The sequence below is a fragment of the Eulemur rufifrons genome, chromosome 20 (genome assembly GCF_041146395.1).
Source record: "Eulemur rufifrons isolate Redbay chromosome 20, OSU_ERuf_1, whole genome shotgun sequence".
NCBI classification, from domain to species: domain Eukaryota; kingdom Metazoa; phylum Chordata; class Mammalia; order Primates; family Lemuridae; genus Eulemur; species Eulemur rufifrons.
The window spans coordinates 28,577,690-28,604,859 of NC_091002.1; the positions used below are offsets into that span (position 1 = coordinate 28,577,690).

The 27,170-nt window shown below is 50.4% G+C and overlaps 1 protein-coding gene across 3 annotated transcripts; it reads left to right on the top strand.

Annotated features, from left to right (window-relative positions):
• Positions 1–342: 342 nt before the first annotated feature.
• MAVS (mitochondrial antiviral signaling protein) lies at positions 343–20,625 on the top strand. 3 transcript variants are annotated; one of them, XM_069496168.1, is made up of 7 exons: positions 343–366; positions 4,052–4,240; positions 5,548–5,722; positions 6,855–7,027; positions 7,715–7,871; positions 10,058–10,563; positions 11,416–20,625. In XM_069496168.1, the coding sequence occupies exons 2-7, from the start codon at positions 4,124–4,126 to the stop codon at positions 11,836–11,838; spliced, it is 1,551 nt and encodes a 516-aa protein (XP_069352269.1). In that variant the 5' UTR covers positions 343–366; positions 4,052–4,123; the 3' UTR covers positions 11,839–20,625. The 3 variants fall into 3 exon arrangements, with proteins under 3 accessions (XP_069352269.1, XP_069352268.1, XP_069352270.1); XM_069496167.1 differs by having other exon boundaries at positions 359–4,240; XM_069496169.1 differs by lacking the exons at positions 343–366; positions 4,052–4,240 and adding an exon at positions 4,611–4,746.
• The last annotated feature ends 6,545 nt before the right edge of the window (positions 20,626–27,170 follow it).

Genomic DNA, 27,170 nt, shown 5'->3' on the forward strand with positions numbered 1-27,170 from the left:
GAGCCCCCGGCGGGAGGAGGGAAGCGTGGGGACGGCAACCCAAGCCAGCCAGTGACTCCAAGGCCGGCCGCCTGCCTGGCATCTGGCTGGACACTGGACTTCCCCTGGAAGTTGCTGCAGACGAAGAAGGGAAGAAAACAATCGGCTCTAGCAGGAAACTCGGTCGATCCTCTACGCCCAGCCCCGAGCGTCCAGGCCCAAACCGAGGCCAAGTGCCCGCCCCGCAAAACAGCCACTCGTGCGTGGCCGCGAAGCCCCGCCCCGTCGCCCGGCCAATCGCTGCGCGGCCCTGGCCCCCCCCCCCCCCGCGCGGAGGATTCCGGCAGGCCGTGGCGGTGGCTGGTCGCTGGGACTTGGCTACCCGAGGTAAGGTCGCCGCCCAGGCGCTGGGTCCTGCCGGCTCAGCTCACACGGACGTCTGAGGGAAGGTGTGCTGCGGCGGCAGGGGCCGAGTGGGACTGAGAGTCGGCCTGAGCACACTGACTGTGGGGCGCCGGGGCGGAGGGGGCCAGGAGGGGACACGGCGCGCGGGGATCCGGACGAGCGGGTCCCACGGCGCACGGGGTTCGGGACACGGAGGACTCCACGCGTCACATCCAGCACCCGGGGAGAGGGGTGGGTGGCGTGGGGTGTCTGCTCGGGAGGGAGTGCAGGTTGGGCCGGAAGGAGACGGGCTCCCGCGCTGCTCAGCGCCGCCCGCAGGCCCAGGGTGACTCTTAGGTGAGGCCGAGCCAGAGTGCACTGACCTGTGGCCGTGGCGCCTCGGGGTCGAGTGCTGCCGCCCCGCCCTGGGTCTTGACAGTTCTTGGCGGTGACACCTGCTCAGAAGAACCTCCCCGCCCTCCGTGGACCTGGGTCCCGCCGAGGAATCTGATCTGAGGCTATGAGGCCTGTCCCTCCGGGGAGGGCAGATATTTCTTTCCGGGACGTGCTCAGAGCCTCTGGGGCAGTGGGGTCAGAAACTTCGCTGCGTCGAGAATACTCTGCCATCTCCTCCCCTTCTCTGAGATGGGAAAGAGGTGCCAGGAAAACAATACAACTAAAACCAAAACGACATTCTCTGTATGCTGTGAAGCCTCAAAAAGATCCAGAAGGACAGTCAGCAACCTGGAGACCCTGCCTGCCATGTGAGGGCAGGGTTAATGTCCTCAGGCCTGTCTGAAAGATTTCCATTTCTGCCAAGAGAAGGGACTAAGTGTTGCATCCTCCCAGGTGCACCCTCACCCAGCCAATGACCTTGACCCCTCCCTGGACTTGAAGACAGGGGGCTGTGTGGGTCTCCTTTGCTTCAGGGGCCTCTGTGCCCTGCAGGGTGTATGGGCAGCTGCAGTGAGGCAGCAAGTCTTGGATTCAAATCCTGTCCCTCCCTGGCCAGCTGGGCAACTTGGCATCAGTTCCCCTCTCATGTGATTGTGGCAAGGACTGAGTGAAAGAACCTTAGGATGTGCCTGCCTGTGGTGGGCCCTCAATAAATGTGAACAAATGTGGGCTTTCTTTCCTTTTTGTTGGGCCACATCATCCCCTCATCCCTCCTACAAATCTGTGCCTTAAGGGCTGAGAGGCTGGAGTGCAGAAGAATGCCTCACCCAGCTCCCTCCTGGTACCTTCCTGGGTACCATGAGAAGGGAAGGAGGAAAGGGGTCTGTTAACCTCCACAGAGTTGTTCTTTGCATGTTTCCTGAAGGCTCAGAGGACCCCAGCCTCACCTCCCTGATCCTCCTGACCTTATGTCACTAGCACTTGCCGTACCAGGAATGCAGTGCCTGGTGGTTGGCAAGGAAAGTTGTGCCATGTGAGGCTGTGATGCCAAGGACTGTTTCCCATGTGACAAGGGTCTGGTGGCCTCAGCAGCACCTAGCTCTCTGCCCTGCAGTACTGTCTTCTAGAGGTCTCACACCCACCTGACACCCACCTGGTCCTCTCTCCTCTGCCTCCTTCCCTCCCTGACAGCCCTCTGGGAACCCAGTAGCACTTCAAGCTTCACTTGTTTGAAACTGAGCTCTGGAGTTCCCTCTGCATCACGGTTCCTCCCTTGGCTTCTCTGGCCTGGTAAATGGCAGTTTCCATCCACCCAGTCCCCAAAGAGTCATCCTCGATTCTTCTCCCCCCCTCACCTCCCACACCCTCAGAACACCGGGAATCTGACTGCCTCTTGCCATCTCTGTGGTCACCAGCCTGGCCGTACCAAGCGTGTCTCCCTTGCTGTGGCCTTCAACTTGTCTCCCTGTTTTTATCCTGGCCCTTTCACAGTCCTCACAACCACCAGAGAGGGCTTTAACCTAAATCAGAACCTCTCCTTTACCTGCTAGAACCTTCCCCTGGTTCCCAGTTTCACTCCAAATAAAACCCAAAGTCCTATGTGAGTGGTCCCTGCCAACCTCTTTGATCTTGGTCTCTGCCCCTCCCCCTAGCTTTCTAAACCTTGAGCACACTGACCTGTTTTCTATTCTTCAAACATGCCAAGTTCATCCCCATTTTAGGACTTGTGTATTGGCTGTGCCCTCTGCTGGAAACACCAGTCTTTTCACAGCTGAGAAGGGTTTACTCAGTTCCAGAGCCGCCCGTTCAGAAAGGCTTCCTTGACCACCCCAGTTTAAATAGCATGCCCTGCTTTATTTTCTTCATAACCTTTGTGAACTATCTGGAATTCTTATATAGGTATGTGTTTACTGATCTGTTATTTGTCCCACCCCAATATAAATACAGAAATTGGATGATGGCATAGACCTTGTCTCTTTTATTCCCTGCAGCACTCCCTGATGGGGGAGGCAAATAAACCAGCAAACACTTCTGTAATTGCAAACTGTGGTAAGTGCTACATAAACAGCCGGCAACAATTGCTCGTATTTGAGGCACTTTAAAAATTTTAAGCTTGTAAGGCCAAACTACTGTACTATCAAAATAAACTCTCTGAGCCACTTTAAGGGTGGAAAAAAGCCTGGGAGAGACTGTGAACTTGCCCCAGGACACACAGTGAGTTCAAGGCAGTGGAACTCAGTCTCCTACCATGAGAATGTGTATAGCCTGCAGTTGTGTTCTGGAAAGACCCTAATCCTGAAGACCTCAGTTCTTTGTACTTCCACTATCCGGCAAGCCCCTTAATTTCTTGGTACCTCATTTTCTTCATCTTTAAAGTAGGATGATCCGATTATTATTGCGTTGGGCTTCTCTTTTCAGTATACCCTAAAGAAGCAGCTCTTCTAAGTGGAGCCCTCTTCCTGTCAGCTTGAGGGCCCTAGGGCCAGGAGGGGAGCTGTACACCCGCAGGCACAGAAGCAAGAGGATATACAGACCCTCCCCAACGCTGACCACCTGCAGGGCAGGAATGGGCCCTAAGTATTCTGGATCTGATTCTGTTTGGTCATTAATTCATTAAAAAATTTTTTTTTTTTTCAGAGACAGGGTCTCACTATGTTGCCCAGGCTGACCTTGAACTTTTGGGCTCAAGTGATTCTCCCATGTCAGCCTTTCAAGTAGCTGGTGGTTATCCATTCATTTTTAAGCAAATTCTTTGAGAGCCTCTGGGACCCAGGCAATAACAAAATAGGATGTTTAAGGAAATTAAAGATGGAATAGGCTGGGCATAATGGCTCATGCCTGTAATCCTAGCACTTTTGGAGGCTGAGGCTGGAGGATCACTTGAGGCCAGAAGTTTGAGACAAGCCTGGGCAATAGTGAAACCCCATCTCTACAAAAAAATAGAAAAATTAGCCCAGTGTGGTGGTGTGCACTTGTAGTCCCAGCCACTCTGGAGGCTGAGGCAGGAGGATCGCTTGAGCCCAGGAGTTTGAGGTTGCTGTGAGCTATGATCATGCCACTGCACTGTAGCTCAAGCAAAAGAGCCAGGCCCTGTCTCAAAAAAAGAAAGAAAGAAAAAGTTAAAATTTCAAAAAGCTGACCCCACTCAGCTGGCCACAGCTGCCCAGAGCAGTGGCAGCGGGGCAGGGCAAAAAAAAAAAAAAAAAAAAAAATTCAAAAAGTTGAGGAAAAATTGCCTTTTGTCCAGCCTCACGCCCAGTGCTGTTGCCATGTGTGATCTGTTTTCTTCCAGTCTTGTTTCCTCTGTCTCAGTCCATCCACCCACCCCTGGGCCAGACCCTCTCTCTTCAGAATCTGAGCAGCGATGACGTTTGCTGAGGAAAAGACCTATGAATATATCTGCCATCATTACAGCAGTTTTTGCCGCATAGATATTCTGGAGATCCTGCCTCACCTGCCCTGCCTCACGGCAAGTGACCAGGTGAGTCAGGGAGGTGACGGCCGACATTGGACCAGGGCCAGGGCTGTGGAGTTCGAAGCTCAGCCCCATCCCAGTTCCTCACCCATGCCAGAGCCAACTCCTTCCCTCTCCCTCGTCCTGTGTCTTCTTTTCCTTGATGCTTTGTCTAACTTTTAGTTGAATCGTGGTGCAGGTGGCTTTTCTAACTTCACCGAGCTCCCTCTTGTGTTGTTTTTGTGCAACGCTCAAAAACATGGCGCTGGCTCTCTGAGATTGCCTGTCTCTGGTCCCCTCGCCCACTGTTCTGGCCGTTTTGGAAACTTCTCTTTCCTTCATCTCTCTTGTCCTTGTCCTGCTCAGGTGTGATTCTGTTCTCCTTGTTGTGAGGGCTCAGTGCTGAGAGTTCGCAGGAGCCAGATCACTGTAGCCCCAGCGGGACTTGCTGCGGGGACCCACCGGCTTGTGAAGCCGGCCAGACCCCTCCCGGCTGTAGCTGCTGTTTGTCAAACTGGACCCCTGCGCTCCCAGTGGGTACCTGTTGGCTATGTGGAGGTCTCCTGTCTTCAGGAGCTTTCTCCTGCTTCCTCCCGCGGCGGACGTTAGTTATTCCGTCTGGTAGGGTGTGCCCCTCCCTCTTGTATTTTGAGGTCTGTGGGGACTTGTCACCTAGTTTTGTAGTAAATATTTCCTGTGGGTTTTCCTTGCTGCTGTCTGGGATTGGTGTGGGAATTGGAGTAGACACGAACACTCTGCCCCTGCTGTCGTCTTTCCAGAACCCCCCTGGCGTTCTCAGCCTCCTTGTTTCTTACTGTCGGCCCCTCTCCTTGCCTCCTTTGCCCCCTCTCATCTGATTTTTGCTATGTACCTCTTTCTTCTCTCCTAATCCAAACTGTTGTTTTTGGCTTGGGGGGGCGGGCTGTATAAACCCAAGGTTTTTGCATCAGATTAAGTGGCTTTGTATCCCTGCCCCACTGCTGTAGGGCCTTTGCAACAGTCTTTGCTTCTGCTAAACCTCAAGTTTCCTCATTCGTAAGGTAGGGATAATAATGGCATTTAAGTAAGATGATTCGTGCAAAGCCCTTAACGGAGGGTCTGGGCATAGTGACAGCCTGTTTCCTGGCAGCTGCCGTTGTTGTTGCTGATGGGTGCTCCTCACTCCATACTTGGGCTACAACCCTGGCCTTGTCCTGGGCTCCGGTCCAGCTTCACACAGCTGCCTCCCTCTTGTGGCTTTCTTGGTGCACCCCTGCTTCTGGTGGCTCCCTTCTGGGTGGGGAAAGGGCCACGGCCACCTGGCTGGAGCAGGGCAGTGGCGCTGTGTCTTCCAGGATCGACTGCGGGCCCTCCACGGGCAACGGGGGAACCAGGACACCGTCTGGGAACTCTTCAACCGCCTCCAGCGGCGGACCCACTGGGTGGATTTCCTCATTGAAGCACTGAGGGCCTGTGAGCTGGCTGGTCTCGCTGACGAAGTGGCCCGCATCTACCAGAGCTACCTGCCTCGTGAGCTCCCGGCCCCCCTGCCTGCCTCCCCGGCCTCCACTCTCCCTCTCCCCCCACCCCTGTACCTCCTGCCTTTCTCTGTCACTCTGCTTCCCATCCTCACCCTGGAGCAATGGACAAACCTGGGCGTAGATCCTGGCTGAGCCTCTCACCAGCTGTGTCCCTTTGGCCAAGTCCCTTAATTTCTTTGAGCCTCAGCCTTCTCCTCTATAAAGGGGAGCTCAGGGCAGCACTGACCACTTAGGGCCTCGGTAGACAGATACCGTGGGACGAGCCTGTCGAGTGCTGAGCCGGGCTCGGCGCCTCCGTATGCTCAGCAAACGGGCCGCCTCTAAGATCGGTGGCTGTAACGTTCACCTCCCACCCTTCCCCAACTCCTCTCTCCACACCATTCATTCACCTCCCCCTCTGCACCTTCTCTTCCCCTCTCCTGGTTTCCCCAGAGCCTTCTAGCCCCCCACCTCAGCTGCCCAGTCACTCAGTGTCCTTGCCAGAGGGGGTTTGGTAAGATCAGGTTTGAGGGGGAGACACAGGAAGAAAAGTCAAGGCAGCCTATTTATACTTCAAAGTAGAGGTAATTCCGGAGACCCTGGTCAGATCTACAACTTTGGGACATCCCTGTTTGCTCTTCTTTCTTTTTTTCTTTCCTTTCCTCTCCCTCCTTCCCTCCCTCCCTTGCTTCCTCCCTCCCTTCTGTCCCTCCTTACATGTCTCTTCATTTGTGGAGATTAATAGTGAGCCCCCTGAATACAGATGGCTGTGGTGGGGCCGGGGTGGGTGGTGGGACAAAGGGGAGGGGCTGTGACAGTGTCAGGGCAGGGGCCAGTTGGCAGTGACAGCATGAAGAGGAGAAAGTCACTGGGGCCCAGGATGCCTGGGGACAGAGGAGGGGCGACGCTGACCCAGTCTGGGTGCTGAGAAGCTCCCGAGGCACCCCCAGCCCCCTTGCTGCCTCTCCTCATCATCCCCACCTCCCCTCCCGCTCCCAGTCACACCCCTCCCAGCGATGCTTGTGGCCCAGGACAGCTTTTGGAGCCATGGAGGTGGGGGTGGGCCCAAGAGCACCCAGCCTCTTCTGTCACGGGGAACACCCCTGACTCCTTCTTGTTATCACTGTACCTTTGTCCTCCAGGGACCTCGCGCCTCCCCCCATCCCCACTGGAGCCCCTGTTGGTGCCTGCTGAGGTTCCAGAGCCTTCAGCACCTGCAGCGCCCCGCAGCCTCCCCTACAACGGCTACAGAGAGATGGAGCCCAGTTACCCCATGCCTGTCCAGGACACCCAGCCGCCAGAGTCCCTGGGAGAGGTCTGTCCGTGCAATCTACCTTGAGCCGCCTGCTTTTGTATTCCTGTCTGCCTACTTCTGCTCAGAACCCCGGGGCTCCCTCAGTGGGGATCTACCCCAGACCAGCTTCTAGGCTGCTGACTAGGTCTTCAACCTGTGACAGCCCCAACCCTCTGTCACCAACCAGATGGGAGGCCACAGTCTCGAGGTCCTTGCAGTGGTCCAGGTGGGACGCATTGAGTTGGGTGGGGAACCTGGGGAGTGACCAGAGGAGGGGAGCGAGGGAGCAAGAAGTCATGGGGCAAGGGGTGGGCGGTGGGCTGTCATTATTGCCAGTAAAGTCCAGTCTGGGAGGAAGATGGCTGATTCTACTGACATGTGATGAGTGGGCAGTGGGGTCTCCAGAGGACACCACACCGGGGACCTGAAGAAAGGCGCCTGTGCAGTGGCCGCGGAGAGGCAGACCTTTCTACAGGGCCAGGCAGATAGACAGGGACTCCGCACTGGATTGTGTGTGTGTTCCATGAGGTAGATGCAAGGTCTCTCGTGGACAGACAACTTGGCAGTTACTAGAACCAAAGCAAGAGCTCCCTTGGTTCCTGTGCTACGTGATGTGGGCTGAGGCCTATAGGAGATACCCCAAGAGCATAAGCCCTCTGCCAGCTCTTGGGAGAAGCAACTGCCTTATTCATATTTTCCCTCTTGCAGAATTCAAAGCCAGCCCCACAGACACCCAGCTCTGGAGCCATCCCGAGGAGGCTGGGTGGCCCCCTGGAGCCGTCCTCTGACCTGGCAGCCCTCAGCCCTGGCATCTCTAGCAGGCATCACAGGCAGAACACAGAGCTGGGCGGTACCCACACAGCAGGTACGCATGGGACCTGCAGTCATAGGGCTTCTCCGACCTCCCAGGTGAGGGTGAGGATTAGAGTTGCCCCTCTGGCTTCCTTGGGCAGGAGGCAAGGTGGGAATGAAGGGAGTTCACCCCAGGGAACGAAACTAATTCCTTAGAGTGTATCAGTCAGTTGGCATTTGCTGTGTAACAAACAGTCCAAAACAATTTTTTTTAGTAGCTTAAAATACAACCACTGGCCGGGCGCGGTGGCTCACGCCTGTAATCCTAGCACTCTGGGAGGCCGAGGTGGGCGGATCGTTTGAGCTCAGGAGTTCGAGACCAGCCTGAGCAAGAGCGAGACCCCATCTCTACTAAAAATAGAAAGAAATTATATGGACAGCTAAAAATATATAGAGAAAAAATTAGCCGGGCATGGTGGTGCATGCCTGTAGTCCCAGCTACTCGGGAGGCTGAGACAGGAGGATCCCTTGAGCTCAGGAGTTTGAGGTTGCTGTGAGCTAGGCTGATGCCACGGCACTCACTCTAGCCTGGGCAACAGAGTGAGACTCTGTCTCAAAAAAAAAAAAAAAAAAAAATACAACCACTTACTTAGCACATGATTCTGTAGGTCAGCCATTTGGGCTGACCAAGCTGGGTAGTTCTTGTAATCTTGGCTGAATTTCCTCTTACATACTTTCCAGAATATACTCACCAGTACATAAGCTCTGCTGCTGGCTGTTGGCTGGGCACGTTGGTTCTCTCCCACGTTGTCACTCATCCTCCAGCACATAAACCTGTCTCATGGCAGCTGGGCAGAGTTCTGGGGGTGGGGGGAGGGGCTGAAAACTGGCACAAGGCCCCCCTACTGCATTCTGTGGGCCAAAGCATGTTATAAGGCCAGCCCAGATCCAAGGAGTGGGGAAATAGACCCTATCCCTAGATAGGGGGATTGACAAAATCACATTGTAGAGGGTATGGGCACAGGTGGGGAAGAGAATTGGGGCCATTTCTGCATTTTGCCAAAGGAACTCTGCAGGGATCAGCCAGGGCATAGAGGACAGTGGAGGAGGGGCAGGGCAGGGCTGGGTTGGCTATTGGCAGGGGAGCCCTTAGGCATTATCCTACCTCAAAGGGGCTCCAGTTCCCAATGAATCACTAAAACTTCTCAGTCCCCAGAGGAATAAGGGCTTCGCCAATCAGAGGCCTGGGCCCACTCCAGACCTCAGTGCCCCTAACCTCCCAGGCTGGCATGTCTCCCTGCTGCTCCCCAAACTATTTTCCACGTGACACTGGTGCCTGGCCAGCCCTCAGTGCCCCAGGCCACAAGGCACATGAGCAGTGAAAGGCTGGGAGAAGGCATCTTAGTGCTTCTGTCTCCCCCAAAACTTCCCCAAGCACCAGTTTGTACTTTGCAGTGTCACCTTGTCATGGAACACCATTGAGGAGTTGCTGCTGTGGACCATAGAGGCAAAGGGCACTTAGATTTCAGGACGTTGGTGCACATAGGTCCTGTGGGATTCTGTGGTGTTAGACTTGGGGGGGGGGGTCATCTGCAGCCCCCGACCTCTGTCAGCCGTGGGGGCCTGGCATGTGCGGTCTGAGTCCCATAGAGAATCCTGATGCAGCCACCTTTATGGGCTGTCACCAGCTGCTGCCTCCCGCTCCCCAAGGTCAAGCCTCCTGCCAGGGGTGTTTTTTTTCCTGCCCCCTCTCCCCCAGGCCTCCGGAGACTGGCAGGGCCTTCGGTGTCACTTAGCTGGTGTGAGCTGTTCTGCAGGAGCCACTCTGCTGCCCCTCGCCCTGAGCCAGGACTGCTCCTGCTGGGGGTGGGGGCAGCAATGAGGGGGCGTCCAAGAGTCCTCCAGGCTAAGGGGAAGGGAGACAAGGCAGACCCAGGAGGAAAGGGGGGTGTCCCAGAAGGGAGAAGACAAAGCAGAGAGGACATTCAGTAATGACCTTCAAACTCCTCGGTGCTGTTGGAGGGAGGGACCATTTCAGTCTGTGACAAGACAGACTTGGGGCTGCGGGTCGAGGACTGAGGGCAGCTATTGAGCCTTCAGGCCTGGGAGCAGTGACCAAAAGGACTGCAGAGTCTCTTCCAAGGACAGGAGATTTGGAGGCCTAGATGCAGTGTGACCTGGGGCAGGGGGACCCTTCTCCAGCCCTCAGGGTAATGGGCCTTGGGATTTGTGCTTCCACTTGTGTTTTGACACCCACAGGTACAGTCTCCAGCCTCACGCCGTCCCGTGGGCCTGTGTCTCCAACTGAGTCCTTCCAGCCCCTGGCCCGTTCCACCTCCAGGGCAAGCCGCTTGCCCGGGCCCGCAGCGCCAGCTCCCTCTACAGGCCGTTCGTCCTCCTTCTCCTCCTCCTCCTCCTCCCTGTCATCCACCGGCTTGGCTTCCACAGGGGGTGCTGGTGACCAGGCTGAGCCTACTCTCTGCTGCAGTGGAGCAGAGGCACCTGCCACCTCTGTGACTACCAGCACAGTGGCCTCCAAAGTGCCTGCCACCATGATGCCTATAAACACGGTGCCCTCCAAGTTGCCCACCAACCCGAAGCCCTTGGGTCCAGTGCCTTCTAATGTGCTCACCGGTCTAACACCGTCCAAATTGCCCATCAACCCAACACGTGCCGGCACGGTGCCATCCAAAGTGCCCTCTAGCTCAATGCCCACCAGGGTGCCTGCCAGCACAGTCCCCAGCAGCAGGAACAGCAGAGCTGAGGTGAGTCCTTGGCCTCCTGACCCTGTCCTTGGACCCTTCCCAGTCTCCATTCTGTCTCCAGCCTGGCCTGTCCACGGCCTGTCCCTGAGGGTGTAGGGACAGCTGAGAGCCAGCCTTATCCAGACTTCATACCACGTCCTCCATGAGGAGCATTCACAGAGCTCCCAAATGTGGACACCTCAAGAGGGTCAGGCATGGGGGTCACCGGCCTCCCCCACCGGTGACATGCATTAGCTCATTTGGAGCTGGCGGCTCCCAGTTGAGCGTAGCAATGCCATTTTGCACAGGAGGAAGCAGTGAGGGGCAGAGCATGTGGCCCATCTGCCTCGTGCCTTGCTGCTGACCACCAAGATGCCCGGCTTACCCCTTCACGACCAGGCTGTATGGACCACAGTCCCAGCCCAGCCAGCTGGGAGCAGCCACTCTGACCCAGCAGCCCCCCATTTTTCCTCCTCCAAGCCCTCACACTTAACCCAAAGCCCATGGGGCCCCTCGGGTTCATGGCCAGGCCTCTGCCCCGTGGCTGCTCCAGGGCTCTCAGGCCCAGGCAGAATGTTGATGCAGGATGGGGTCACACCCCTCCAGGGGCTTCTGGGTGGGGGTGTGCTCACAGGCAGGCCAGGGGATATGGAGAGGGCTGCCCTGGAGGAGGCCACCATTGGTGCCACTGCAGGGCCTTGGTCCCCTCCTCCCCCAGTGTCCCAAGAGAAGGTGGCCTCAGGGGCGTGATGGGCTGGGTGGGATTGGAGGGTTGGGGCTCTAGCACATCCTCTGGCCTTGGCAAGGGGCCACCCAACTTGGCTTGTCTCCTTTTGACCCCAGCCCCTTCTAGCGCTCTCCTTTCTTTCCCAGGAGACCCCAGTGGCTGCAACACCCACCGGCGCCACTAGAGGCAGCTCTGATAGCGGGAGTCCGGGGCCGGAGCTGAGCAAGCCCGGCGTGCTGGTGTCCCAGGTGGACAGCCAGTTCTCGGGCTGCTCTGAAGACCTTGCCATCAGTGCCAGCAACTCCTTGGGTCCTGAGGCCATCCACGGCCCAGAGGAGAATGAGTATGAGTCCGTCCGCACCTTTGAGATCCACGAGGCCGAGGAGGGCCCCGGCGCCGACCTCCTGGAGAGCAACCCCGAGCCAAACACCAAACCACAGCTCCAGGAGGAGGAGATGGCCGGGAGTATCTGGGACGAGCCCTGGGCTCCATGGCTCCGGGCAGCCGCTGCTGGGGCACTCGTGATCACACTCCTGGCCCTGTTGTACCAGCGGCGCCTGCGCCAGTGAAGCCCTCGGCCTTCCCCACCACACATCTGGTCCGTTCCCCGAGGTACACCCCAGCCCCTCTCAGATTGGAGCTATCTGGCTGCCCTTGTGCCTTTCTTGGGGTTGGCAGGGGCTGGGTCAGAGGGGAGCTAAGGGACCGCAACCTGGCAGGTGGCCATACCATGGCCAGACTGAGTCCTGGGGGCGGCATTTCTATCCCTGCTCTTGCCCTCTGTGGGTCCCTTACCATTTGGCTTTCTGGGCTCTGGGCTGCCTCAGCACTCCAGACCTCGGCCACCTGGCAATCCAGGTTGTTGCCTGGGCCTTCTGGAGGAGGTACCTCTGTCCAGGCCACATCCCTATTGGATGAGGAGGTGCCACTGGAGTGCACATGGGGGTTGGTAATGCCCGTTATACTGCACAGGTCCCCGGAGGCCCGAGGGCAGTTGTGCAGGGTAGGGGACCCCTCGAAACCTGCTTCCACCCTCAGCACGCAGCCTGAGGCCATTGCACTGGGGCAGGTAAGAGCAGCAGGGTGGCCAGCCTCTAGGGACCCAACTGCTTTGGGTTCCTGCCCTCTGGTCCCCCTCCCCTGCCCGCAACTCCAGGGAGATCTGAAAGTTCCTGTGGACTCCAGGGAAGCTAGAGGCAGCTGCCAGGCCCGAGGAAGACCTGGAGCCCCTCTCCAGTCTCCTCACCCCACCTCCTCTTTCTCTCCCGCCTGATCTCTGTTCTCTTCAGCTCCCTACACAGGCAGGGGAGGGCACACCTGGTGGCCAGAGCTCAGGCTGAGATTTGGATCTCAGCTCCACCTCTCCCTGGGCCATGTGGCCTTGGTGGTGGGCACACTTCTCTGGTCTTGTTTCCCCGCATGGACGAGTATCTGGCTCATCCTTCACTGGGTTCTTCTGAGACTGGAGCCTATAGGTGTTTGCCGAGTGCCTGGTCCAGAGGGGTTGACCAGTAACTGCTCCTCTTGCCTCTCTCCTGCCCACCCTGGTAGAACTGGGGGGATGAGAGGCAGAGTGCGTGGTGGGCCTGCACCCTGCTCTGCCTCTCACCAGCTCTGTGATCTTGGGCAAGGGATTAACTGCTCTGTGCCTCACTTTCCTCATCTGTAAAATGGGGATGAATATATATATGTGTGTGTGTGTGTGTGTGTGTGTGTGTGGGTGTATCTCACTAGTGTTTTGAGGATTAAATGAGTTTCTCTATGTAAATCTTAGGGTGATTGCTAACTAAGGGTTAGATACATGTTGTTATTATCACTAATTTTTTTTTTTTTTTTGAGACAGTGTCTCGCTTTGTTGCCCAGGCTAGATAGAGTAAGTGCCGTGGCGTCAGCGTAGCTCACAGCAACCTCAAACTCCTGGGCTCAAGTGATCCTCCTGCCTCAGCCTCCCGAGTAGCTGGGACTACAGGCATGTACCACCATGCCCAGTTAATATTTTCTATATATTTTTAGTTGTCCAGCTGATTTCTTTCTATTTTTAGTAGAGATGGGATCTCGCTCTTGCTCAGGCTGGTCTTGAACTCCTGACTGCTAGTGATCCTCCCGCCTCGGCCTCCCAGAGTGCTAGGATTACAGGCGTGAGCCACCTCACCCGGCCTATTATCACTATTAAATGGGGAGGGACTGGAGCCCTTGGCTACACCTTTAGAGGCAGACCCAGACCCTCCTGCCTCACCCCTCTTTATATCTGCCCCTTATGTTATCCTGTGCGTTGGGAAATTGTTGTGGAGGGAGGCGTGTCTGCTGGGACAGCTGTGCAGGATGGGGGTTAGGGCAGTCTCCGCACCCCCACCCCAAGCTTGCCTACTGGTGGGGAGACAAGCTGTGTTTACACCAGAAACACATTGGGGTGGATTGGGGGTATCCTTTGGGGCTCTTTCCAGGCAGCCACTGCTGGGCAAGGTGTAGGCACTGGCGCCTCAGGAGGCATTTCCGTTTGGGGCTCTGCAAGGGACAGTAACTGGAGCCCTTGGAGGCATCAGGGGTGGGGCTTGCTGTGGCCCAGTCTCAAGCTGTCGGCCTCCAGGGTTTTACACCCTGCTTTGGCTGCTGCAGCCTTTCCTCTGCACTGCCCTGGGGACTTAAGTGACCTAATGACCTCTACCTCTGAGCTGCTCTTCAACCATGCTCCAAATCCAGCACCATGTACCCTGAAACCTAGGGTGCTAGGGTGGTTCCTACGCAGGCTCCCCGTCCACCTTCCGTTGTTTATTTTTGTTTTTGTTTTTTTTTTTTTTGAGACAGAGTCTTGCTCTGTTGCCCCAGGTAGAGTGCAGTGGCATCATTGTAGTTTACTGCAACTTCAAACTCCTGGGCTCAAGTGATCCTCCTGCCTCAGCCTCCCAAGCAGCTGGGACTATAGGCTTGTGCCACGATGCCCAGATAATTTTTCTCTTTTTAGTAGAGATGGGGTCTTGCTCTTGCTCAGGCTGGTCTTGAACTCCTGAGCTGAAGCGGTCCTCCTGCCTTGGCCTCCCAGAGTGCTAGGATTACAGGTGTGAGCCACCGTGCCTAGCCGCCTTGCTGTTAACCAGCCCTCTGTCGCCCCACCCCCACCCAGGTGCCCATGCAGGGGAGATCAGTGAGCACGTCATGCACAGGTACTAGTTTTAATGTGTTCCCCTCCCAGGGGAGCTGGAAAAAAAATCTCAAGAAGGCAATGTGTAGCCCTGAGGAGTATTGCCCAAATGGTGGAATTTCGAGCCCAGTCACCAGCCATTGTGAGAGACACCTTGGGTAAAGTGTGTAGGAAGTGTCTAGGGGCCTTCCCAGCAATTTTCAGATGATGCTGCCAGATGCCCCAACTTGGTCTGCACAGACCAGCAACACCATTGCAGCTGTTATCAACCCGAAGGTCTCCCTGGTGTTGATTTCAAGCAAGATGGGGATTGGCCAGAGTGTTGGCCAGTGCCAGATCTCCGGAGTCCTGTGTTGGAATGTGGCTTTCAGCTGCAGTAGGGTGCATGTAGGAAGGAGAGCCAGGCGGTCACCCTCACAGCCATGTGGAGGTCAGAGCCCAAGGAGGGAAAGGAGGACCTCCACCTCCAGTGGGGGACCTGGCCACACTTGGGGACTTGATAAAGCACACTTCACCTTGGGGTGAAGGCTGGGTGGGGCCAGACGGACCAGTGCCCTCCTAAGCGCATGGGGGCAGACCCACCTGCAGAGACAGTATCTGCACACAGGCCCCTCTCCACCTTCTTTCTCCTGCTGCATCAGGGGATGGATGCTCTTTATGCCTGTGAGCCACAGCAGAGGGGGCGTCTGGAGCAGGGGACCCCATTTACAGTGAGATTTTCACACCAATACATCCCTGCCCAGTATTCCAAGATCTGCCACCTGCTATAATAGTATAATAACACCCAATATGTAATTAATATAGTCTCAGGGATGTCATAACAATATGATTATAATTATCGCGTGTGTGTCCAGGCTTGATGCCCTGAGGTGGGGTGAGTTGGGGCCCAGAACACAAGCCTAAAAAGCCAGGCCTTGGGAAGCCAGTTTGGTTTAGCAGACACTGTTTATTTTATTTTATTTGATACAGGGTCTCAGTCTGTCTCTCAGGCAAGAGTGCAGTGGCGTCATCATAGCTCACTGTAGCCTCAGACTCCTGGGTTCAAGTGATCCTCCTGCCTCAGCCTCCCAAGTAGCTAGGACTACAGGCATGCGCACCACACCCAGCTAATTTTTCTATTTTTTGTAGAGATGAGGTCTCACTCTGGTTCAGGCTGGTCTTGAACGCCTGGCCTCAAGCGATCCTCCTGCCTCAGCCTCCCAAAATGTTAGGACTACAGGTGTGAGTCACTGTGCCCAGCCACAGATATTGTTTATTAAAAGAGTTCCTATGCCAGGTTTAAGGCCTTAGATTAATAAGACGCTATGCATGCCTTCTAGTGGTTGGGGACATTCACATGTGTGGTGCAAATAGGCTTTCATATCTTTCTTTCATGTAATTATATAACAGATATTTATTTGTACCTACTGTGTGCAGAGCATTGGGATAGGCCTTGGTGACACAGAACAATAAAGCAAAGACCCCGTCCTATGAGTACCCTCCTACCACCCACCGTCTCCAGTTCAAGAGTGAGTGGTCTAATGGAGTGTTCCTGGAGTGTGAGGGGAGGGGGAAAACATGGGGAGGGGACAAGGATTGTTTTGATTGGTTCTGTACTGTTAATAATAACTAAATTCAGGAAGGGTCAATAATACTTAGAGCCTACAGGGAATAAATCTGACAAGATCAAATGTTGACAAAAATATGAAGCTTATAAGTTTTGGAGGGAATGTACATTGGTGCTAGGGTCTGAATATATGTGTCACCCCAAAATTCGTATATTGAAACGTAACCTCCAAGGTGACGGTATTAAGAGGTGGGGCCTTGGGGAAGCGATTAGGCCGTGAGAGCTCCACCCTCATGGGTGGGATCAGTGCCCTATAAAGGACACTCCAGAGAGCCCTTCTGTCCCTTCCACTGTGTGAAGATGAAGTGGGAAGCATCACGTCTCTGAAGCTGAGAGCAAGCCCTCACTGCACACGAAATCTGCTGGCGCTTTGATCTTGGGCTTGTCAGCTTCCAGAACTGTAAGGAATAAATTTTTGTTGTGTATAAAGTACGCAGCCTCAGGTATTTTGTCATAGCAGCCCAAATGGACTACAATAGCTGACCCTGTTGGAAATGCAGTATCTACCAGAGTGAACATGTGCATAACCCGTGATCCAGCAGTTCCGCTCCTGGGTGTGCACACCACAGGAACAAGAGCTTATGTCTACCAAGACCTGGGCAAGAACGTTTGGGACCACCACACTGTTCACAGTCGCCCCAAACTGGAAACAACCCAAATGTCTATCCACGTAGAGTGGATATATGAGTTGTGGTGAAGTCACACAGTAGAATAATAGCATACAGCAATGAACATGAATGAAAGTGTTGCTACACACCACAACCTGGATAAATCTCACAAACGTGATCTTGAACAAAAGAAGTCAGTACACACAAGAGTACCCACTGTATTCAGAAATAAGCACAACTGGGCTGGGTGTGATGGCTCATGCTGGTAATCCTAGCACTTTGAAAGGTCAAGGCAGGAGGACCACTTGAGGCCAGGAGTTCGAGAAATAAGCACAACCGATCTATGGTATTAGAAGTCAGGAGAATGGTTAACTTTGGGAGAAAGAGAGCTGGGAAGGGTCATTCTGGGGTGCTGGCTACCTCCTGATCTGGGTGTTGGTTTCATGAGTATGTTCAGTTTGTGTCTAGACACCTTGTTGGAGATACGGAAATAAACAAAGACCACCCAAATAAGAACAGAGAGGCCATTTAGTCAGAGCTCGTGGAGTCAGCCACCATCACTTGCATGTGGCAGGTGTCTAGGAAACTTTACAGTGGGGAAAAAAAAAGGGAAGGATTCAGGTGTGCTGCGATTAGAGGTTGTTGGCATGACACCCAGGGGGGCTGACGCGTAGAGGGGCATCCTATGGGATTGGTTGGGAACACATTTGGCTTTCTCTGGTCGGTCCTGAGTTGGAAGAGGGGAAGTAGTGGGGGATTGGAAGACGCTGACAGTCACTGACCAAGTTCTGACTGTTCTGGGCTGATTGCTGCACAGGTTATTGTTTGGTTTCCATGGCATCTCAGGCTGGTTACTGCAAGGGCTTTGGGTCAGAGTTCTATTGTCATATGTGGCCTAGCCATTGTCCCTTGGTGTGTTCAGTCTCAGAAGGAAGGGTATGGGCTCTGAGTAGGGCTGCAGGGCTTTGCTCCAAGTCATTGCTTAGCTCCTACTCCCACTAAGCTTCTTTTTTTCTTTAAGTCCTGGCTTAAAGCCCAGATCCTACAGGAAACCTTGAATAGACCCTTCTCTTTATAAGGCTTCCTTAATTCCAATGGCTTACTTCAAACTCTGCTTTTATGTGTAAATTCTGACCTCCTTGCCTACATTTTAAAAACCTGCACTAAATATCTTCCTTCTACTTCTGCAGTGCTATTTTTTAAAAAAATAAAAAACACAGCTTTTATTGAAGTATAATATAAATATTGTAAAATACTCGGAGACACAAGGGGGAGAAGTGTGGAAGAGGGCAGAGAAAATGGGGGGTAGACAAAGTGAAGAACCCCTTGGGCTCTAGTCCTGTGTCCGCAGCCAACTCCCGGCGTCTCTCACCCTCCAGGACCCACACTGTGAGGTTGGACCAGGTGATGTCAAATCCTTCCTCCTCCAGAGCTTAGCCCATCACCCTTGGGTGTCCTTGGCATGGGCAGGCTACACCAACTTCCTCCACCTCCGTTCCCTCCCCCTACATCCCCAGGTGCCGTGGCCAGCATCTGAATCACTGATTTCCTAGCAATCATATGCTATCTTCTATTTAATCAATTTGCTTGTATTTAACATAAGAAGAAAGAAAGAAAAACACTTTCATCATCACATACAGCTGGAAATTGGTTTCTTGCCTATCCAAGGAACTAGGGAAGAGAGAAGCCATGGTAATTGTTCAAAGATTTACTTAAATTTTTTTTTTCCTACTTGCTGTCACGATGATGTCATTAGAATTGTGAGCCCACGGACACTCGTGTGCAGTAATTCTGCTATTAGTACTTCTAGAACCACAGTTATGAGCTCCTACAATGGCCAGATGCCTGCTCTTAGGCTACTGCAGTGAAGGTAAACAGAACCTTCATGCTGGGGGCTTGTCCAGGACCTCTCTCCCTCTTCCCTCCTGCCCTCTCTCTGGGGTGGGGTGTGTCTACTTAAAGACAAGCTCCCAGTTCTCAGAGGGAGTGGCAAGGCTGTCACCTCCCAAACTGTCTCAGTGGATTCCTTTCTTACCACCTGGTCCAGGGGGGTCAATCTCCCCCTGAATTTTCACATTGCTTGTAATCTAGTCTTTTTATTAACAACTTTTTAAATTACACAGGTAATCCACGAATACCTGTAAAAAATTAAAATTCCAAACGATACAGAGTTAGATAGGCCAGAGTTTCCCACATACTTCAGGATCTCAAAACTCATATACACAAGATCTTCTGGGGATCTTGTTAAAATTCAGGTTCTGACTCACTGGGTCTGTGGCGGGGCCTGAGACACTGCATTTCTAAGAAGCTCTTTTGGAGCTAAAGAGCAAAGATTGAAAATGCCCTTCACTCCCTTACAGTCCTGTTTTCTTTCTGATGGAATAGACATCATTCCCTGCCTCTCTCTGTGTACTTCTGTGCCATTTTATGGCCCTGATCTATTCTCACCCTTGGCTCAAGGCAGGGGACTCCCTCTGAGGTCCTGCTCACAGCAGTGGGGTGCAAGGCCTGCAGCCTCCTCTGTACTGCCCTGTAGCACCCCACAAAGCATTATTGCCAACTGACCTCAGCAGTTGGCCTCATCATGAATTGATTAATCAGCACTGTCCGTAGAGTCACCTAACAAACAACCCGTATGGAGGTGTATCTGTTAACTATTGTTGTATGAGAAATATTATGCCAAAACTTAATAGGTTAAAACACTGCACTTAGTATCTCACAGTTTCTGTGGGTTAAGATTCCAGGTGCAGGTTAGCTGGGTCCTTTGGTCCAGGGTCTCTCACAAGGCTGCAAACAAGGTGTTGGCCAGGGCTGTGGTCATCTCAAGGCTCAACCTGGGGAGGATTCACTTCCAAGCCCACTCACTGGTTGTTGCAGGATTTAGTTTCTCACTGAATTGTTGCACTGAAGGTCTCAGTTCTTTATTGGCTGTTGGCTACAGGTTGCCCTCAGTTCCTTGCCACGTGGGCTTCTCCATAGGGCAGCACACACACAGTGGCTTGCTTGATTAGAGCAGGCAAGCAAAAGCACTAAGAGAGAGAGTGTGAGAGCAAAACAGAAGTCACAGTCTTTTGTAACTTAATCTTGGAAGTGACATCCCATGACTTTTGTAAATTGAACTCAAGGGGCAATTTACCAGGAAGTGGGAACCTTTGGAAGCATCATTTTAGAAGCTGTCTACTCCAGTAAGGGAATATGACTCTGTCCTGCAAAATGACCTGTGCTTTTATTCTTTGACCCAGCAATCCCACTTCTAGTAGTCTAAGCCAAAGATACATTGGCAAAAATAAACAAAGATGTCCGTACAAGGCTAGTCATTATAGCACACTTTGTAAGTAGCAAAAGCCTGGAAATCACTCAGGTGTCCATCAACAAGACACTGGCTGAATGAACCATTGTATATCCACATTGGGGTGCTACGCAGTTAGAAATAGAAATGAGGACTATCTACATGCTGCTATGGAGAGAACGCCACGATGTTTTGCTAAGAGGAAAAAAAAGGTGGAAAAATATATATAGTATAGAATCTTTTAAGAAAGAAAAAATAAATCTTCTATTTGCGTTGGGGCTCAGAGTCCTGTGTGACTCTCCTGGGAGAGGACTCTTGGAAGCTCGGGCCTGGTTTCCTCTGGCCTTTGCCCATGTACCTTTTCCCTTTGCTGATTTTGCTTTGTATCCTTTCCCTGTAATAAATCTTAGCCATGAGTACGACTGAAAAAAAAAAAAAAAGGTTGAGATTGGAATCTCTTTATTTTAGGTAAGGGTAACCAAAAACTAATTTTAAAAAAGATTCCTTATAGAGATGGGGAGGGAGGGTGCAGAGTGGATGGTGCAGGGATGAAAGCTAGACGTCTCTGAACGTGACTTGTTTTGTAGATTTGACACTGGAATCATGCTATTATTTTATGTAATTATAGAAGAAAATTAAATTTGACTATTTTAAATCCCTGAAAATGGAATCAAAATGGAAAACAAAAAAGGACTCAATTGTGTATTGAATCAGTGGCTGACCTTCCTAAGGAGGAATTATTTCAAATGACTTTAAAACACAACAGTTTTGGTTTTTCATCTCTAGTACAATATATCCTAAGGATAAAAAGGATTGCAAAGAAATCTTAAACAATATTCAGTAAACACATTGTTAATAATAATATTGATATATTTGTTCTCAGGCTATTTTCCATCTATTTAATGATAAAGCAAATATTAATATATGTGATAACTTGGATTTTCAGGGTAATACAAAAATCAAAGAAATTAAGTAAAAACTCTGTAACCCTAAAAATGAATGTAAAATATTTGTATAAATTCATAATATATTTTTCTTTGTAAAAAGATGTCTTTTCTAGCTCAATCCACCAAAAAGGATTAGAAACAATAAACGACCCAGTAGCAATGAGCACTCCTGGTGTCCAAATTGTGGCCTTTTGATAGCATTTCCTACTGACAGGAAGCATTACTCCTTGGAGAAGTGGGTTATTCAAGATCTGGACAGGAAATTGGCAGAGTTGAGGCTGGAATCTCTGTAATACCAGAAAACAAGGAAGCTGTTGAAGACTACTGGAGTTTTGGTTAAATGACTGAGGTGTCAATCTGAAGAGCTGCTGTTGGCAAAATGTGGGACGATTTGAACATCAAAAAGGTTAGGAACTCCAATGGATTAAAATTCATCAAATATGTTTTTAAAACCCATGAGTTCAGTGGTGGACATGGGGGTGCACACCATACTCCCTGCTACTTGGGAGGCTGAGGAAGAAGGATTGCTTGATGTCAGGAGTTTGAGGGTATAGTGTACCATGATTGCACGTATGAATAGCTGCTGCACTCTGTTATGGTCTGAGACACGAGCAATGACCACCTAAAGACCGAATTGAGCCAAATTAGGAGTATTTATTGGCTGGCCAAAGGCGGTGGCACAGAGAGCAACCTTGAGCCTTCGAAGCAGAAAGCTTTTATCATGGGTGAAAAAATCACTGGGGCAGAGCAAGCATGATTACAGGGGCAAAAAGCAGCATTACATCACTCTCATGTCCTGGTGCAACAGGATGTGGGCAGTTTAGGGCTTGGTCATGCAGAACATGGGTGTTGCATTCTTTAGCAAGCAGTTTTACAGAAGCGAGATAGCAGGTTAATGATTTTTCAGCACAAAACTCACACTGTGACATTACAGAAATAGCTTCGACAATGTTAAAATTTCAGCGTTTAACATTATATGGCCAAAAGTTGTAACAGTCAGTAGTCTTGAAGCTCTTGGCCCTTAACACATTCCAGCCTGGGCATCATAGCAAGACCCTGTCTAAAAAGAAAATAAACAAACAATTGGTTGTTTACCTCTAGAGGATGCTAGGGAATCAGCTTATTCTGAAAACTGGTCCATAAAGGGAAAGAATCCTGCATTTTTTATACAAGTTGTACTTTAGGATACCAAAGAGTTGAGGAGGGAAATTTCTTCTTTATAGAAGTATTCCAGTTAATTAAGTATAGAAGAGATAACTGGATTAGAAAATCACAGTTTTGCAGTCCCTGGTGAAATAATGGTTCTAAGCAGTAGGTGAAAAGCTGATGGGGAACTTTCTAATGGACAGATCAGCCTGACAACCCCTGAACCAACTCACCAATCTTAAATCTCAAAATGAGATGATAAAGCAAATAAGTAGTTAATGTTATGAACTTGGATTTTCCTGTTCCTCTGATGAGATGAATAAGAAACACCACCTATGAACAATTCTTTTAAATAAATTGCAGGGAAAAATAAATGGAGGGGAAACATAGACTAAAAGATTTAAGACCCAGCCTGAGCAAGAGCAAGACCCCGTCTCTACTAAAAATAGAAAGAAATTATATGGACAACTAAAAATATATATAGAAAAATTAGCCGGGCATAGTGGCGCATGCCTGTAGTCCCAGCTACTTGAGAGGCTGAGGCAGTAGGATCGCTTAAGCTGAGGAGTCTGAGGTTGCTGTGAGCTAAGCTGACACCACGGCACTCACTCTAGCCTGGGCAACGAAGTGAGACTCTGTCTCAAAAAAAAAAAATAAAATAAAATAAAAAAATAAATAAAAAAATAAAAGATTTAAGAGATAAATCAAACAATTGTAATGTGTTGACCTTGTTTGTAAACTGAGCAAAACAATTGTTAAAAAAAAAAGATTGACAATCAGGGAAATTTCAACACTGGTATTTGATGATATTAGAGAATTAGTATTACTTTTTTAGGTGTTACTACAATGGTTCTGTGGGAGTGTTAAAAAAAATAGAGTCCTCATCTTTTAAAGGTATGTCCTAAAGTATTTATGGATGAAATGATGCATCTGGGATTTACTTCAAAAGAATCCACTAGGGCAGGGAAGGGGTTGGGGCTAAAGATGAAACAAGAAAGACTACAAGGGAGTTGATTATTGTTTAAGTTGGGTCATCAGAATGCGAGCATTCATGATACTCTACTTTTGTATATTTTTGAAGTTTTCCATAATAAAAGGTTAAGAAGCCCACATTTTTCTTTTGTGTCCCAGTAACATGAGACGTTCCTAAGAGCCTTGCTGCAACCACAGAGCCATGGCACCACATCATTTCTCTGAGCTAACAGCTACTGACTGCATCAGCAAAGGAATAACGATACCTGGGGTTTGTTAAGCACTTACTATGTGCCAGACACAATGCTAACTGCTCTACATATATTGTCTGATTTAATTTTTCCCCAGAGTCCATTTTTCTAGTTTTTGATTTATCTATTGAAATAGACCATATATATATTATTTATATTTGGTTTTTTCTTTTCTTTCTTTCTTTCTTTTTTTTTTTTTTTTCGAGACAGAATCTCACTCTGTTGCCCAGGCTACAGTGCCGTGGTGTCAGCCTAGCTCACAGCAACCTCAAACTCCTGGGCTCAAGCAATCCTTCTGCCTCAGCTTCCAGAGTCGCTGGGACTACAGGCATGCGCCACCATGCCCGGATAATTTTTTCTATATATATTTTTAGTTGTCCAGCTGATTTCTTTCTATTTTTTTAGTAGAGACGGGGTCTCGCTGTTGCTCAGGCTGGTCTCGAACTCCTGACCTCTAGCGATCCTCCTGCCTCGGCCTCCCAGAGTGCTAGGATTACAGGTATGAGCCACAGCACCCAGCCTATTTAGGGTTTTTTTTTTTTTTTTAAATTAAAATATTGTGGGAATCACTCCATAGTAGATAAAGATATTCCACACTCCTTTTGATGACTATGTCGTATTCCATTGTGTGGACCTGTCATAGTTTATTCAACTGAGGTTCAGCCAGATTAAGCAGTTTGCTCAAAGTCAATCAGCTGGTGCAGCCAGGATTAGGATACAGCTGGTACCTGTATTCTAAACTAGTGCTTCTTAAACTTTAATGCATGTATGAATCACCTGGGGCCTGAGTCTGCATTTCTTACAAACTACTGATTATGCCAAAGCAAGGCTGGCTTGGAACATAGGATCTAAACCTTGACTGGACAGTGGAATCACCTGGGGAATATTAGCAACTGCTGCTGCCTAGGTTCCCCGCCCCCCCCCGCCAGAGATTGCAGCTTCCAACTTCATTTGTCTGGCATGTAGCCTGGCATCCTCTTTCTCTCTGTCTTTCTCTGTCTGTGTGTGTGTGTGTGTGTGTGTGTGTGTGTGTGTGTGTCCGCGCGCATTTTTCCCCCCCAAAGCTCCCCAGGTAATTACCGTGTACAGTCTGAGCTGAGAACTACTGTTCCAGAAGCTTCCTTATTCTGAGGAAGTCTTCCATCATTGCTAACCTGGTCCTTATCAAGCTAGCGCCTGGGCAAGAGTAGATTGGCATCAGGTGACTTCTAATTTAGAGCAGCCTGATGCCGTATTACAGCCCTGCTCCGGGGAGTTTATCTGGACTACTTTTGTATCTGAGGGCCCACAGCGTGGAAGCCACATGTCTGCTGGGCTGGAGGAGAGTACACAAAGTTTCTTCTTTCAAGGTGTTGACAAGCCACCTGTTTTTCTCCTTGAGGTAAGCCTCAGAAATAGTAAGAAGAACAGAGAGGGTTGAGGTTTATGGGCCCAAAGCACCATACCCCCTAGTTCTCTGAGACACAGACAGCAATCAAAATACCATCTTTTTAAACCTTTGAAGCTGGTTAGAGAGTATGATTTTAGGTCTATGGTTAAGTGCTCAAGTCTTGAATTCGAATTTGACAATCTTGCCCACCTGTTCACAAGTGGTTCTGGAATCTTCAGGCCTACCCCCCATCTCCCCAGAAACAGCCCTTTTGCCAGGTGGCAGCTAGCAGACCAGAAGACACACACCCCACAGGCTCCTGACACCCACAGAGGAGGGAGTTGGGGCCCAGCCAAGCTTGCCCAGCTCCTTCTTTAAAATTTACCAATCAGATAATGCACTCCTCATCCTATGGGGAGTGAAAGGTCCTCACCTGTACCACATGGGCAGCTGCCTTCTCTGGGCACACTTAGGGCCAGCCCCAGTGCCATGGGAAAGCTGTGCGTGTGACAGGAGCTCAGTGGGTCTTTGGGTCTGTCAGTCAATTTATTAGCTTCCCAGAACCCCAGCGGCCATAATCTTTGCAGTGTCCAGGAGAGTGAGGTCACTATGAATACCTAATCCTTCAGTATCTATAGACATTTTGGAAGAGATTTCTACAAATTGTTAGGTTCCGTGGGGTGTATGGTTAAGGCCTCGTTCATTTGGAGCCCTTTGATTTCAGATTCAAGATATTTCAGGCAGGCCAATTTGATTTTTCTTCTATTCAAACACTTGATCAAAAATATTCACTAGGGAGCACTGTGCTAGGCCTTCTGGGCACAGTGACAAACCAGTGACAAACCAGTGACACAGGTTGCTTGTCTCATGGAATTGCAGTCTAGTGGAGAGATGGGTGTAAAATGAGAAAAATAGGTGTACAACAAAAATGGTTTTATTTTATTATTTATTATTTTTTTCAGAAACAGGGTCTCACTCTGTTTCTTCCGGGGAGAAGCTGCCTCAAATCCCTCTCTCCACCTAATGGAGATCGCGGGCTTTTTAAGGACCGGCCATATGCCCAGATGCAGGTGGAGGGGAACGGTGAGTCCTGGAGTCAGGAAGTCTGCCCTGGGGCCTTCAAAATCTCATCTCCTCTGTCTTGCAGAAAATCCATCATTTCTGGGAAACAACTCAAAAGGTCAAGTCATTAGTTAAGGGAGAGGATTATAAAAAACATATAGGGGTCCTTAAAATTTGTTCATGGAGCTGGTTAGAAGACTTATGCATGGAAAGAGCCAAAGGAGTGAAAGGTGACCATGGGTAGGCTGGGGTGGGGAAGGAGTTCTCCAGGGGGAAGAGTACCTGAGGCAAGGAAGAGCCAAGGAAAACTGCTTTCACTGTGATAACTAATTGAATGAAGATTGATTGGGAGACGTTTGTCTTAACTTAACAAAATATCTTTGAAGATTTGAGTAGCACCCCACTACCCTGCAAACATTAATGACTAATAAGGAAGCATCCTCATCTTTTCATTGGTACAGGTCCCATAATGACCTCTTGATGACACTTTATAAGCTATTCATTTAAGTCAAAGTTGAGTGTACTTGAGAGTAATACAAACTTGTATTGGAAATACAAACTATTTCATTGGAAGGACTAATTTCACACTGCCATTAATGTAGATTGGGGTTCTCGTTCACTGAAGGTGACCAGGAGTAGAGATCCTGAGAGGGGAGCACAATACAGCAATCTCTGCAGTAGCTCCATCTGCCAAAATAACGGACAATTCTTTTTCATTTGAATGTCCTTAAGAAATGAGCTCTGAGGTCATATGGTAGGAAAGTTACAATGCAGGGTATTGGATCATGGAGAGAACAGGGTCAGTGATCTTAATAATGTGGTCTTGGTCTCCATCACAATTGTTTTGATTAAGACTCTTGGTTCCAAGTAACAAGACAATGTAAACTAGATTAAGAAAAGTCGGGGGGAGACTTAAGAAATTTATTTTAATGTTACATGGGAGAACTCATGGAACCCCCAAAGACAGGTATGTATTTATCCCAGGAAAGAATGGAAACAGGTAGGACTGGGAGAGCTGGCAAAGCACTTTATTTTTCTGTGTTGCTCTGTTCATCCAGTCATTCTTGGGTCCCCCTATAGACTAGCTTTTTATGCTTCTTTACCTGAATGAGGGGTATGACATCCCACTTCAAGAAGTGAGTCCCTATTCCAAGGTGGCAGGGTTATGAGGTACAAACATGGCTATTGGTGCCTAATCTATGATCTGTTGGGGTAGATACAGGAGGGAATGGTTGTGAGCTGGGCAGATGTCAAACATATACACTACAAAAATGTTGGTATTTTAAAGGATCTTAAAGTTGTTAATGCCACTGTGAACATTCATTACCACATTGTGTGAGTCCTCTTACTCTGTGAAAGGCACTGTGGGGATGTGAAGATGCAAACTCTTAATCTAATAGCTCTCCCAATCCAGTTGGGATTATACAACATGTACACCAAGAATTTTAACACAAGGAAGTACGTGATAAATGACACTGAATGACATAATAGAAAAGATCAGAGGGTTCACAG